This window comes from Ammospiza caudacuta, chromosome 8, assembly GCF_027887145.1.
Source record: "Ammospiza caudacuta isolate bAmmCau1 chromosome 8, bAmmCau1.pri, whole genome shotgun sequence".
NCBI lineage: Eukaryota > Metazoa > Chordata > Aves > Passeriformes > Passerellidae > Ammospiza > Ammospiza caudacuta.
Window position 1 is genome coordinate 10,379,655 of NC_080600.1, and position 15,554 is coordinate 10,395,208.

At 42.5% G+C, this 15,554-nt stretch overlaps 1 protein-coding gene across 1 annotated transcript in view; it reads left to right on the top strand.

Moving 5' to 3' along the window:
- The window catches only part of ERBB4 (erb-b2 receptor tyrosine kinase 4), a 483,510-nt gene that overhangs the window by 448,195 nt on the left and 19,761 nt on the right, over positions 1-15,554 (top strand). Inside the window, exons 21-23 of the mRNA XM_058809969.1 lie at positions 10,041-10,196; positions 13,230-13,305; positions 15,273-15,419. Of these exons, the coding sequence (XP_058665952.1) occupies positions 10,041-10,196; positions 13,230-13,305; positions 15,273-15,419 (379 nt within the window). The remainder of the gene's footprint in view (positions 1-10,040; positions 10,197-13,229; positions 13,306-15,272; positions 15,420-15,554) is intronic.

Consider the following 15,554-nt stretch of genomic DNA (forward strand, 5'->3'; position numbering starts at 1 on the left):
GCATCCAGTGCAGGATATGCCAGTTTATCAGCATACTTCCAGTGGAAAATTATCTGCTTCAGGGTCAGGAGTCATTCCCCAAGAAAGCTGTCTGAAAAAAAGTTGGTAATTAAGAGAAGGCATTGGACTGGACCCTCTGTTAGATGTTTGCTGGATCCCACCTTCACACAGGTGGTTTTGCTTTGCCCTAAGCTTCATTTCTCTGAAATTCTGAATGCTTCCCCCAATTCCTCCTGTTTAGCCCACTGGAAACACACAGCATGTAATAATTTGTGAAGGGTGCATAAAGCTGGGGATATTGCAGTTCAGCCAGGTGCAGGGCATGGCCATCAAATGTCAGGGCAGGAGATGGTTGGAGTGCTGGAGAGTTTCCAGTGTTTGCACTGAGGCTCTGCTTGTTCAGAACCTGAGGGAAGGCTGGGCTTGTATCTGTTAATCTGGAGGTTCCTTATTAATAGGCTGCACACTTCATTGATTTTTAATTAATTTCTGAAGAGACACAGAGGATAAGTGCTGCAGCCCACAGACATCTCTGTACTTATTGCAGTCCACATCTCTATTGATTGCCTGCCTAAGGAGCAGAAGTAATCCATTTTAAATACACTTTCTTGGAGAGGCTGAATGCACTGCACAATGCTCTCTCCTGACTGTAATTGCATTGGCAAGAGGTCAGGGGCTGGCTGGGGGAGCAGCAGCCCATTGTTCAAGGCTGCTGCTGTGGGCTTCCTTCCAGGAGAGCCAAGTGATCTCCCTGCTGGGCAGTTTGGAGCTGCAGGATCAGGAGAGTGCTCACAGCTCCCCCATTCCAGCTGCACTGGGAACTCCTTTATGGGCTGCTTTTGGGAGGAGCTGGAGCTGATCTGACTGAAGCAATTAATGGGAGGGAGAAGAATGGCATTCAAAAAGCCTTTTAAAATTGATAGCTCTCTTTGGTTGCCACTTTGAAAAGCATCAAACACTTTCCAGGCGTGTATGATACAGACCTGAAGTCTCTGAGCACTTCCCAAATCAGAGGACAGGTGAGAAATAGATAAATTTCTGCATGTCAGGTATTCCTGAAAACCTTTATTTCACTGTTTCCTAACCCTGATTCAATCCACTTAAACACAGCTGTATTTCAGATGCTCACTGTCCATGTAATGCATTTAATTTACAAATAATCTGCAGAAAAAGTTAGATCCATTTGAAGATCTTATTCTGTAAATGGCATTCCAATTATTTGTACAAACACACAGATGGGATTTCTGCTGTCTTCTTCAGGCCAGTTCCTCCTGAGACCTCCCCATTAAATCTCTGTAGTTCTACTGCAGAGATTCCTTCTGCTGGCACAAGAGCACAGATTTCCATGATCTGCTTTTGAAAGAGCAATTTGAAACAGCCTTTGTCATCAGGGCTGTGATCCTGCCAGTCTCTAAACTGTAGTTGCTTTGCAGTAAATGTTATTGCCCAGCAAGGAGAGTTTTGCAGTGATAAGTTTGTTATTTAGGCAGTTAGTTCTTGTTTAAAGGCCTCTTTCACAGAAAAAAAGGTGTTGTTGGTGCAGTTGCAGCCAGAACTGCACTGCTGATACACTTCTGTGTACCAGCTATAATTTCTCTCTCCTCTTTGGGCTGCAGTGCCCTGAGCTGTGGTTTTCTTCAGAGCTAATGGGAGAGCATCCCTGTCCTTTTCAGCTCCTTGGGAATAAGGGAGAGTAACCTAGGCTGGGCTGGCTGGAGGGCTGGCACAGCCAGCGTTTGCCCCCAGCATGGAGAATGGTGCTGGCACAGGAGAGCACCTTGCACCCAGCTGTCTGAAGAAAGCACCTGAGACCATTGCAGAATGGAGATCAGGCCCAGCTGCACAGCTCCCTCCCTGAGGAATCCCATACTTGGGGATGAACTTTGCAGCAGCACAGATGTGCCAGGAGGTGGGAACAGAACTCAGAGCTATGTCCAGTATGGCCAGTATTGAAATAAATACCTGGCCTGCTTCTCATTGCTTACACTACTGAATAGATTTATGTAACATTTTCCATTAGAAGAAGGTGAAGTGCTTCACAGACTCTTCATATTCAGCACCACCTGATCCAGAAAGCTGCATAATTTCAGGGAGCCTGGGAGACAACTCATCTTTCCACAGGAGTTCAGACAAAGGACATGTTTGATGCTGCAGTGGAACAAGCTCCCCTCCTGGTGTTGCCTGAGGAGTTCCAGCACCTTCCCAGCACTGAGAACTTTATTTCAAGGGCCCCACAAGCTCAGAATTGAGAGCCAGTCAATTTAGCAGTGACCCACTTATCTGTGCTGTGAGGGGGTGAGATGACATTCCTGAGATGTTAATTTAGGATTGGAGTGGGCCTGGGCCCATCAAAATGTCTGCTCAGTCCAGTCAATTAAGCATTGAAATGTCATGAGCTTATGAAATTGCTTCTCCTCTCAATTCTATCCACTCTTTCTCCCTTTGTGACTCACCTGTCATTTTGGAATAAGCTGCATTTTCCCTGTAATTCTCATCTAATCAGCTTTATAGCCTCTTTCTCTTCACTTTGGCTTCTTGAGTTTGTTTCTACGTGTTGTGCTTTATTTTGTGTCCTGGGATGGAGTTTAGCAGTGCAGTAAATCAGGCTTTTGCATTCCTACTTCTGGGACAGCTGAACTTGCATGGTGCAAAGCAAATATCTGGTGCTGAGTTCTTTTTATCCAAATTTGTTCTTTTGATGTGCAACTGGCACTTTTATATTGCCAGAGGTAGTTGTGTTCTCCTGCGGTTGATATGGAGCCAACTCATCCCAGTGTTGTGCTTCAGCTGAACCAGCACACCTGTGGGCAGACAGAATTTGTATTTCTGGGGGAGCCATATGGAGAGATGTAAGACTGACCTGTGCTCCAAACATCACTGCTATTTTCCTTGCTCAGGTTTCTTGTGCAGGAGTTGGATTTTCACTGGTTGCCTTTCCATAGGGACAATCATCCAGCTGCACTGGGATCCCACCTCTTGAGCCAAGTATAGATAATCTTGATCTTGCTTCTGTGTACTCTGAACTGTTTAATCTGACAAGATTTAGCCAAGTCACAGCAGGACTGTGAGGAAAATGCTGTATCAGCAGTGTCCCCTCTGCTCATGTCACACCTGCAGCTCTGGCTGAGTTTCTGTCACCTTGTCCTGCTTGGTGGACAGGACCAAAGCAGCTGTAGGCAAACCCAGATAGTTATATCAACTTAGTGTATCTGAAGATAGCCAGCTTGAGATAAAAGCATTTTTACCCTGAGATACAGTTTGCTACACATTAATAGCACATTGCTTCAAACTCAGACTGAAGAGAAATTAAACCTTGAGAGCTTTTCAAGTGAGCAGGAGATGAGAAGGAATACATGACTATCACATCAGCTTTCTGTGTCTGCCCTTTACCAAAGAGAGAGAAACTCACCCCCTATAATTGAATTGAACTCCTAAATATTTGGGCTTACAGGACTGGTTCTCCCTTGCCAGCTCCACCAGGGCTGGCAGAACTGCAGATATTCTCAGGAGCCCTTGGCAGGTGGGCTGGTAGAGGTGTGCTTAGCATAAGTGCCCAGCTCAGGTTGGTATCATTCCCCCTTCCCTTTCCTTGGCTGTGAGGTGACCTCCAGAGCCAGCTCCCAGCCCACCCAGGACATCCCACTGTGGGAAATAGGAAAGGTAAGATGATTTCCACAAAGCTGGAAGAGCAGGCCTCAGAAACAGAGCAGAGAAACTTAGAATCCACTGCAGCTGCACAGTCTGAAGATAGAGAACTTACAATAGTACAGCAAGCAAGAGCAGGAAACAATAGTTTGAGTTTTTGGCTTGGCTAAGATAGACCTTAAGGCTGCAGGAAAATATGTTTAGTTAGATAGAAGGTTTTAAGCTTAATATGTGTGGTTAATAGAGAGCAGACAAGCATTGTGTGAAGCAGGTATATGTGTGCTTTTAGTAATTAGTTAAAACAACTGTCTGTGAGCTTTAGCAATGTGCTGTTGGCTAGAAGGTTTTTAAAATGCTCTGTAACAAGAAATCTTTGGCTGCTGCTGGCTGGACATGAGCTTTGCCATCTTCCAATTGTCTCAGCCATGTAATGAGGCTGAGGCTGCAATAAAGCACAAGGAATGAACACCAGCAGTCCTGTCCTGTGAAAGGGAACAAAACCCCACAAGCCAACACAAATGGTGCCCCAAATGGGTGAGGATTCATTTAGAAGGTATAAGTGAGTCCCCAGCTCAGGCTGGTATCATCCCCTTCCCTCCCCCTGGCTGTGAGTTGACCTCCTATTGTATTTGTAGGGATCCTCTTGGCAGGGAGGAGTGATGGATGTGACTCCATGTTCTCAGAAGGCTAATTTAGTACTTTATGATACTGTATTATATTAAAGAATACTAAACTATACTAAAGAATACAGAAAGGATACTTACTGAATGCTCAAAATATAATAATGAAAACTCCTGACTCTTTCCAGAGTCCCAACACAGCTTGGCCCTGATTGCCCAAAGAGCCAAAACAACTCATCCCAGAATCCAATGGAACAATCACCTGTGGGTGAACAATCTCCAAACACATTCCACATGAGCACTACACAGGAGAAGCAAATGAGATAAGAATTGTTTTCCTTTTCTCTGGGGCTTCTCAGCTTCCCAGGACAAGGATCCTGGGTGAAGGAATTTTTTCAAAGAATGTAAATGCCATGACCTCCAGTGCCAGCTCAGGGCATCCCAGCTCTGCAGCTGAGTCAGGGCCTTGCAGAGCAGTGTCCATGTTTCTGAGCAGTGTCCGTGTTTCTGTCCCACAGCTCTCCCTGGAGGAGCAGCTACCTGCCTTAGTGTGCTTGCTCCTGCCAACAAAGGGCACAGTGCTTTCCTTTAAAATGTATTCTTAGCCCAAAGCAAAATGACACCTTTTCCATGGGGTGGGCAGGGGAAAAGATGATCATCTGAGGCTTTCTGCAGTGACTCACATTGTAAAGCAAGCCTTGAGGTATTAGGATGGTAAGAGAGCAGTCTCCAAGGCTGCAGATTAATGTCCATGAGAATTGAGCTGTGCTTGAAATTTTCTTCCTTCATGTAGCTGAAGAATGAATTTGACAAATCTGCCATGTGTGTTGGCTTTGGTGGGTGGAAGTTATTTAAAAAAAAACAACAGGCTGCTCTTAATTCCTGGGTGAGATAAGATCAACATGCCCTCAATTTAGAGAAGCAATTATATTTAGTGTAGAAAACAAATGAAAAAAAAGTAATTACAGGGGGTTTGCTGTGAGCTGGTATTGCTGAGGATCTTGGGGCAGGTGAAGGTCTTTACACTTAATTTTTAAATTTGATTTGTTCTTGCAAAATGATGTCTTGTGTCATTCAAGACAGAAGACATATGTTAAACTTTAGTTAGTGATTCAACACACTTGAGTTCATCTCTAGCAATTATCCCAAAAGGATTTTGCATTTAATGACTTACATACCTGTTTGAATTCTGTCCTGAGTAATGAATGTATTTTTTTTCTGGAGATGAAATCCAGGCACCTGAGGGAAAGAACTTTCAGGCAGGACTTGCAGGTCAGATTTGGGCATTCCATGCACAGATTTTTGAAATAAATCTAGAAGTATCCTCAGCAGGGAGGTGGGACTCCAAGAAGTCCAGGAAAGTGAAAGAAATTAATTTACAGCATCTGGAATGGTCTGTGCTCACACCTCTCACACTCTGACCTGTGCAGATGGAGGCTCTGCTCAAGAGCTTTCCCCAGAAACTGGGAGGCAAATTACAGCAGTAGCAGGAGGTAACACTGGCTATAATAAAGAGAACAGCAAATTATGGCCACAACTTCAAGGCAGATCTCAAAGCCGTGATTTGCCAGAAAGCTTTGTTTTCCTTTTTTAAAAAATCCTTTTTTTCTCCTATTTCCTCCAAAGCCCAGCTTTGGTGATACTTCCACAGCACTGGGAATCCTAAGACTTTATGAACTTAATTTGATGTTGTCTCCACTGAAGTTCAACCCTTGGAAAGATCAGGAAGCTGTCCCTCCTTTCCACTGTCCCACTTCTGTTTATTGCCAGCACATTTTCTCATTTTCAGGTCTGATATTTTTCTTGTAAAATACCAAACCTAACTGTACCAGAAATGACCATTCCAAAGCTGTCACAGTGCCAAAAAATTTATAAACACTTCTTAATAAAATTGCAAAAGATGTTTTCTCATAGCCCTTAATGAATAACTTTTAGTCTGTTCAACTCATAAAATGTCCTCCTGGTATTCTCTCATGTCTTTTCTTGGGTGGGGATGCCACCAACTATATGTTTTTTATCAAACTTCTGTATCATATTAAAAGATTAAAGATTCATATAGAGCTTTTTTTTTTCCCTGCCGTGTTCAAAAATGTCTTCAGATAGTGTTTCTCTGCATAATATGTTTAGACAGTATTGCTGCAGTGAATACTGTAGGATTCTGTTCTAATTCATACTGTTGCTAGAATATTTCTAGAGTCCCATACCTTCTGGGTGGTTTTCCCACAAGCAGCTCTTCACAGCAGTGCTGCTCCTGCTTCTTTGTCAGGGCTCCTCCAAGGTTCTCCCTGACTGCCCCACCCCCTTTTATCCCAGTTATCTTCATTAGCCACAGCTGCAGCCCATTTAGAACAACTAGGATTGGGGCAAGGCCACTTACACAATACATAGATTTTACTAGGACTCCTACTATATTTCCCCCTTTTCTTTTACTTACAGGTATTCAAGTACAATATAGATATTCAAGTACAACACATACATTTCCCCATGGCTCAAAGGCTGTGTTTCACCACAGCTCCTTGCTCAAAGGCCATGTTCTCACAGCTCCTGACTGTCACAGCTCCTCAACTCAAAGGCCATGCTTCTTCCCAGCTCTCAGGCTGCCACAGCTCTTGGCTGTCCTGTCTTCTATCACGTCTTGTTGTTGCTATATTTCTAGAGTCCCAGCTGTCCTATCTTGCACAGCTCGTAGGCTGCATCTCTCCATCACATCAGGGTCACCACTTGTTGTATTCATATTGCTGTTGTATTATTTCTAGAGTCCCATACCTTACAAGCAGTTCTTCTCAGCAGTGTTGTTATTGCTTCACAATCAAGGCTCTCCCTGACCAGAAAGCCCACCCCCTTTTATCCCAGTTGCCTTCACGAGCCACAGCTGCTGCCCAGTTAAGGACTTCACAGCTGTAGCTCATTTAGAAAAACTAGGATTGGGGCACAGCCACTTACACAATACATATATTTTACAAGGACTCCTACTAGAGGATTCCCCTTTTTTTAGATTCCTTTCCTTCCATTTGGATAGTCTCATTTATTGAAAATATATACATATATATATGTGTATGTATATATATATAATATTATTTATATATAAATATAATTTATATATTACATATTATATATAATGTATGTATTTTTATATTTTATATATAACTTTTATATATATATACATATATATACATATATATGTGTGTGTGTGTGAATATATATATCTATATTATTTTATACTTCTGCCACCCACATTTAAAGCTTATTGATAGGCTATCAGGAAAATCAAACATGTTTCCACTGGGTATTCCCAAGAGGATTTACATTTCTGCAGACCATGGGCCCTGCAGAGGTTATTGTAGTTGCCAACCAACCCTACAGGCGTTGGTTTTGGCTTTTAGGCATCACAGGTGGGAGGCACCCCAAGAAGGTTGTTTGACAGAGGTGAGGCAAACTGCAATGATCCACAGGCAGTTATTTCTGCCCTCTTTCTGGGCAGAAAAGAAAAGAAAACCAGCTGTGGCATTGCTGAGCAGCAGTGAAAGGTGTTGGTGATTACACATTTTTCTAGTTCTTAAGATAGTGTGAGGTTAAGATGAATGAAATAGAATCTTGCAAAAGTGATACTAAATAATAGCACAAAATTGGAATAATGGAAATGAATGAATAGAATAAACAGTGAAATGTCCTAAAGCTTTAGCCTATAGGTTTGAAAAAATGCTTGAAATTAGAGACAGTAAAATAAGACCAAAGAGAAATGGTTAGGAACTTGGTTGTGTAACTCTTTCAATGAAGGATGTTTTTGCAGACCTCACCATCCATCTCTGCCATCATTAACTAGAAACAGGAGGCTAAAGCCTTGCTACAGCTCATCTCTTTTGATTTTCACAAGACAAATTCTGTGTTTTCATTTTGGCTGAAAGAAATCTGCAACATTTTCATAATGTTTCAGTGCTGATAGGTACAAATTAATCTATTAAAGATTATAATTTTATTTGGGCCTGATATATTCTGATGCCAGCAGAATTCCCTCATCAACTGGTATCAGGGTGTGATTCTTGTGTGACTCACAATTGTTTAGCCCATGAGATTTGTCTTTTGATTTGATCTCAAAAAACATTATTCTTTTAAAGACTTACAATTCTGATGGTCAAAAGCCAAAAATGTTGGTTTGCACTTGGCAGGAGGGTGTGTTTGCTGCAAGTAGCAGTGCTTGTAAAGAATAACTTCAGTTGCTTTATGCCAGAGCCCCTGTGTCCTCTTTAACAGCCCTTCATGTTGACTGCATGAAATACTGTTTATGCCAAATATTCTCCCACAATTTTCAAAGCTTTGACTGGTGTTTGCATTGAAATCTTTCACTTAAAACCAGTTTAGGGCTCCATTTGGTGCTTTTTTTGCAGAGACATGCACTTTGATAGAGTCCTGGAGGTGGAATGGACCTTAGGGCCCATCCAGTTCCACACCTGCCATGGGCAGGGACACCTTCCCCTATCCCAGGCTGCTCCAAACATGATTTGGTGTTTTCTTCTCCAAGCCTCATCCAGCCTGGCCTTGGAAACTTCCAGAGATGGGGCAGCCACAGCTTCCCTGGGCACCCTGTCCACAGAGCATGGGAGGCAGCCTGTGTGGGGACAGGTACCTGTGAGCTCCTCAGGCTGTGGAGGGATAACCAAATCTGGCCCATGGCACTGAGTAATCTGGTTATTTTAATCACTACATGTGACTCTCTGCATTATCATCTGTATTATGGGATAATATGATCTCTTTGGTACTCAGCAATGACTTTTTAAAAATTATCATAAATATTATACAGAGCTAATATATTAAGAGATACCTTAAAGGCAATTGTCAAGTGTGTGATTTCATCTCTAAGTTCTAATAATGGTGGTTAATGTCATAAATGCTTTTTAATGAAATTATAGGCTTGTAACCCTGCCCAACTATCCTTTGTGTGTTATATAATTAATCAGACCAAGCTTTGGTGTTGATCTCAGTGTCACAGAGCATGGTGCACATTTCCATATGCTGGTGGATGGTGGTCCCATCAGAATAAGAATAAGGTTAAGGCCAGGCAGTTTGAGTATATGTTACCTTATCTTTAAAGGCAGCTGGATGGGCTTGTTAACAGAATATACTTCTAACAGAATATATATGCTCATAAAAAAGGGCCATTGATCTAATGCCTTATTATAATCCTGCAGGCAATATTTTAAGGGAGTGAAAAGGTGAGGGAGTTGCAGCACTTGGAATAAAGAATTGTTTTCCTTCTAATCCTCTAAGGATAGTGAAAATTTGTGACCAACTAAGAAACCATTTGAAGATGGACAAGGATCTTTGTCTTGAATTAAAGACACTTGTCTGGAATGTGACAGAGCTGGGATTGTTTCCCAGTGTGCTCTAATTTCTGGGGTCTCTGGCTAAATTGATTATTTTTTATGATCATCACATTTCCTGTCTGAAGAACAAGGACCATAATATTTCTTTTCTTTGTCTCACATTTCCAGATTTTAAGCTTGCTGAAGCAAAAGAGCTATCTATTTATTATTTTGTTGGGTTTTTTCTCTTTGGTAATTGAATCTTACAGAATCATTCATACTGGACTAACTCAAGGTCATCTTATTCTGCCTCCTGCTCAGAGCAAGAGCAATGTTGAACTTCTCCCCTCTAGGCCATTTTCTCATTGTAAATATTCATAATTGAACCAGCCATTTTGCATGTCACCAGTGAAAGTTAGTTCTCCAAAACCATGTGAAACTAATTAGCGTTATTGTACTGTTCTTCTTCCTTCAGGGAATGATGTACCTGGAAGAGAGGAGACTTGTCCACAGGGACCTGGCAGCCAGGAATGTCCTGGTGAAATCACCAAACCATGTGAAAATCACTGACTTTGGCTTGGCCAGGCTCCTGGAAGGGGATGAAAAGGAGTATAATGCTGATGGGGGCAAGGTGAGCACTGAACATGTCTGCAGGTAAATCTGCCATGCTGTGACAAAGCTCCTGAAGGTCCTCCTTAGGTCAATGTGTCCCTGTGGGACTGTGTGACAGAGTCTGTCAGCGCCTGAGCAAAGCCCTGCCTTGCAGAAGAACTCTGTTGTGAAAGCACACATAAAAGCTGCTAGTTTTTTGCACAGTGAGCTTCTCCAGGCACTGAAATATAATTGCACTAGCAGTTTTCACACTCAGAATTGGGGTTTTTTTCACATGCTCCAGTTTGTGTCTTGTTTTGACTACTTTGGTTCAATGAGTGGTGGATGTTCTGGGGCATTCCTGCCCAGCCTGTTTCTCTGGCCAGTGTACACCTCAATAATGTGCAGTCCCACTTTCCCAGACAAGTAATTTTTGTGAAAACAAAAGGGAAGGCCACAGAACATGAGAATTTAGCTCTTCTATCACATTGGAAGAACCTTTGCAGTTATGTCTTGTGTCCACCTCTCCAATACCATGCTGAATTCCAGGCCACTAAAATAATAATAACTTTCCCACCAGATCTTTTCCCCTATTACTTTCCAGCAAACCACACCATGGCCATGTAGTGCCTTACCTCATTTCTGCCAATTTCAGATTAATGCATTATAAAATTCAGGAGGCAGTAAGTAGGTGGTGCTTCTGGCTGCTCCCTAAACATCTTGAAATTCCCCATTTCAATCTGTCTACGAATCCCAAAGGATTTGCTTCACCTGTCATTCCTTTCCCTGGATGTTCAGTTTGCTTTCTTTCTCCTTGGTCTCTGTGGTTTTTTGTGCTCACTCATGCCCTTGGCTGGGACAAACAGCTGTGCCAGTGTGTGCTGTTCTCTGGGATGAGCTGCTGCCTTCTTTGTGTGCCTGCTGCCCTTGGATCACCTGGCCAGGGCAGTCAGGGAGGTGAAGAGCTTGAGAGGAGCCACCAGTGCTTTCCCATTTCCCCATGGGAAGATACCTCCTGGCAGGGAAGGTGGGGTTTTGGCAGCTTCCCCTGGCTCCCTCATTTCTGTAATCCTGTTCTTGGTAGCCCCTCAGGCTCTTCCCTCCATCTGACAGTAAATGACAGAAAAAGAGTTGATCTTTGCGAACCAGCTGTTCCCTGGCAGCTGTCTTGGGCTTGTTACCCTGCTGAGAGCTCTGGAGCAGGAATTAGGGGAGATGTATCACTTCCCAGGTCCAGAAAAGCATCCTGTGAAATCAGTACTGGGAGCATGCTAAGGGAAGTTCAGACTGGACAATCAAGTGGTTGTCAACAGAGGTGGTGCAGTTTCCATCCTTGAAGGTTTTCAAGTCCAGATTGGACAAATCTCTGAGTAACTTGGCCGAATTTCCTAGGCCTGAACCTGCTGAGAACCTTAGGTGGGACTAGAGGCCTCCTGAATCACTTCCAACCTGAGTTATCCCATCATGAGCAAGGCATCTTTGCTCCTTCAGGCACCTGTTCACATCTGGGATCCAATGGGAGTGAAAGCAATGCACTTCTGCAGAGTGCAGTGGGGGAGGATGAACTGTCTTTGCAAGAGTTAAGGCAGCCTTTATTACAAGGTGCTATTTTTGCCTTAACTCTATAGGTTATGTTCATTAGTGAGCTTCATGGAAGGTAGTTTTATAAGGGTTTGAATGAAGACACATCCTCTGCTTTTACACCCACCATCTGTTCAGATTTTGCCTGCAGTTACTCATCCATTTGGTTTATTCCAGTACCTCTTCCATAGTTCCACACTGGAGGCAACCCATAGGAGTCCCTGCCAGGTAAAAATCTCCTAAATGTTTGTCCTTCAGAAATTCATGGACTGCAAGGCTGTGAGGCCTTGTAAAGGCTAACTTAAAACAAAGACTAGACTGGGCTAAAGAATAAAGTAGGGATTTATTAAAAGGCCTCAATAGATCCACCTTGGGCAGCACAAGAGCCCAGCCAGGGCTTCACCTGAGATGAACCAAAATGGTCACAAAATGGACAACTGGTCACGGGGTCTCACACTTTTATAAGTTCTGGTCCATTTGCATATTGGAGTTAATTGTCCATGAAGTCCCATCCCTGTTTTTCTCTCTTCAATTCACCATTGTTTATGCTCTTGGGGCTGAAATTTGGATCATTTGTTCTTGGTCCCCAGCTAGAGAAAGAATTGTTTTGTCTCCCTGCTCTGTGCAGACAGCTCACCATCCCTAACACGAAGCTCAGAACTACACACTAAACCAGCACAGAATCTGAAAAATATAAAAGCCAAAACCTGAGGCATCAACTGTGCCTGCTAGGCCCAGCTCAGGAATGGGAAACACCATGAATCCCATTTTAACAGGAACTCAAGAGGGTGGGCTGGAATGCAGGAACGAGGTTTGGTTTGCCTGCACACCCTTCTCTGTCAGAAAAGATTCACTGACACTGGAATGAACGTGGGGCTGCTGACTTAGTTTGGGGAGCAGCTTCTCCCACTGCTGTGCTGATACAGAGAGCTGGGATGGCTCCTGGGATGGTTTCTAACAAATATTGGGAGTTAACAATAAAGCACTGCAAATTCTCCTAGTTGCCTGTTTACCATGATAATGATGATGATGATGGGGACAGTGAAATGTTTTGGTCACTGCATTGTAACCTGGCCTCATCAGAGAGCAGTTGTGATAGCAGTGTTGCTATCTCAGATTGCAGAGATTGCAAACTGTTAAGGAACAAAAGCTCCTGCATTCTACCTTCTCTGCTGCACTTCAGGTCTAAGGGAATTACATACAATTTCTTCACTGGTCCCTCTTTACAAAGGTTTGATGAAACCACAGGTTGTTCCATTACTTCTGAATAGTAAATATCACAAGTTCTGCAGGTAACTGGTTCATCTTTCCCAACTCCACGTTTTATGAGGCACAACCCCATTCTAGAGGGCAGGAACAGCCATTTCCTCTTTTTTTTTTCAATCTCACATTGAAGGAGATGGGGAGAAAAAGTTGTTGTATTCACACAGGATGTGTTTGTATTGTTTTAATAATGTATTTCTAAGGTTACATTTCTCTTGTCCTTCCCTAGATGCCAATTAAGTGGATGGCTCTGGAGTGCATACACTACAGGAAATTTACCCATCAGAGTGATGTGTGGAGCTATGGTAAATCTGCACATGATTAGTTTCAAAAGTTGTGTCTTTTAAAAGCATTAAACCCAGTTGTGTTAGTATGTTAAAGATATCTTTTTTCTCAAAGGAGTTAATTCCAGAGGCATTTGCTCCTCAGGTTTTGACGGTTTTTTTTCCTTTAAATGTGTAACTCTCAGCAGCAATTGTTACTGTCTCCTGTGTTACTGCCTTGCTCACTGAAATATATTATCATGATGTTCCCTACTGGGGTGAGTGCCTCCAGCTCTGGTCTGGTAGCAGTTTGGCTGATTATTATGACAGAAGAAGACCTCTTTCAGCTTAGCCATGGATTCATAAAAATACAGCTGCAGGTCACAATTTTCAGCAGTCTTTGAAAAGCTCAACTCTAAAAGCCATGAATGTCAAAAAACATTTTCAGGCTTATGGGACTTTCTCTACCTAGAGTCAGATAAAAGGGATTTTGTCATAATACAGAGCAAATATGGCAAGAGAAAGAAAAGGAAGAGACAAGCTCTCCAAACTAACTAGAACAAGCATCTATTTAATTTCACAGCTAACTTGGGGATTGGTGAGCTACACACACAGAGAAAAAGTCATATTTGAGAAATGAGGTGTTCCTTCAGGTTGCTAATGGTTATTCAGATGAGCTGTTTGCCACATCTGCTGAAGTCTCTGCCTGTTTATCTGGTACAGCTATTACTAATAAAATCATGTATACCTTTGTAAATGAAAATTTGCAGCAATGTCTGGGGCTACGGAGTCCTACTTGCATTTCCTGTTGCCATATTATTCTGAGGCAAAAGGGTGTGCAGCTCTATTCATTACTCACTTTTACCTGTGGGTAGCAGCAAAAGACACTGTTTGCTGTGGCTGGGTAGCTGCCCTCTTCTAGTCAGCTGAAAAGAGCCTAGGAGAGTTCAATTGATCTTGTGAAGCTGCTCATTCTCTTCAAATTCTGCATACCTTGGATCACTCAGGAAAAAATATGCCTTCATTTATGAACTTCATTTTAATTGCAGGGAATCCAGAAATCCATTCTGTAATCAGAAAGACAAAGACTATAAACAATTGACAGTAGTTAACAATATTAACAATAGTTATTTAATATCAGCAGGGAGATGAATGAGGGTGAAATAAATGTGGTTTACTCATGTGGTAATTTTGCCCATCACTTTTCACATTAGCATGACAATTGTCAAAATATGGTACATGCTTAAAATGACCTTTGCAATTCAAATAAAAGTTAAAACAAAACAGTGTGAGAGCAGCATATTGAGTATTTAAGATTCTGTTCAGGCACAAATTATTTTACTTATGATATATGATCTTTAGTTCCAGCTCTGAAGCCAAAACAAATCCTATGGCTTCTCAAAAAGAGAACCTTGGGTTTGTAGTACAGCACTATGATAAACTCACATCCATGAGGTGATTTAAGGGAAAAAATGATAGCAGTGGCTGTGAATGTCTTCCAAGGCAAAGCCAATGACCTCATGTTACTCAGTGCTGTACCTTTGTGGGAAATTGATGCTCTGATTTAGGGAACATCTGTGTTTTTTCCTCTTAAAATAATAGAGTGCATCAGGCACTCATTTCCCTTTTTGATAAAAGAGTGTGATGCATTCTTTTGTTATTGCACCCATTTACTTTACCACCCTTCATTTGTCTCAGACCTTTCTTGTGTGCCTCAGGTTTATCATGCCATTTCTTATACGAACAAAAATGGGGGAAATTTCTTTTGAAGATTACCACAAAGTGCTGTTTCACCATTTTCCAGAGTTTTTAAGTGGCAGACTGTCATGGTTTAAGCCCAGATGGCAACTAGGCATAAGGAGCCACTTGTTCTGTCTCCCCAGTCCAAACTTCAGTTTTCCAGGCACTGATGGAGAAGAGATTGCAGTCCAGAACTAGGCCAGGCTACTCTGCTCTGAGGGAATCTGAGCAGTGTGACCCCAAACACTGACACTCTTTCTTCTGCCTAGGAGTGACCATCTGGGAGCTGATGACCTTTGGTGGGAAGCCATACGATGGAATTCCAACTCGAGAGATCCCCGACCTGCTGGAGAAGGGAGAGCGCCTGCCCCAGCCCCCAATCTGCACTATTGATGTCTATATGGTGATGGTGAAGTGTAAGGAATTGTCACTTCTGATACCCCTGTAGTTTTGTATTTTTTAGTATAGTTTAGTTTAGAATGTTTGTATGGTGAAGTGTAAGGAATTGTCACCTTTGATCCCCCTAGGCTGGCTGCAAGAGGGACTCTGAT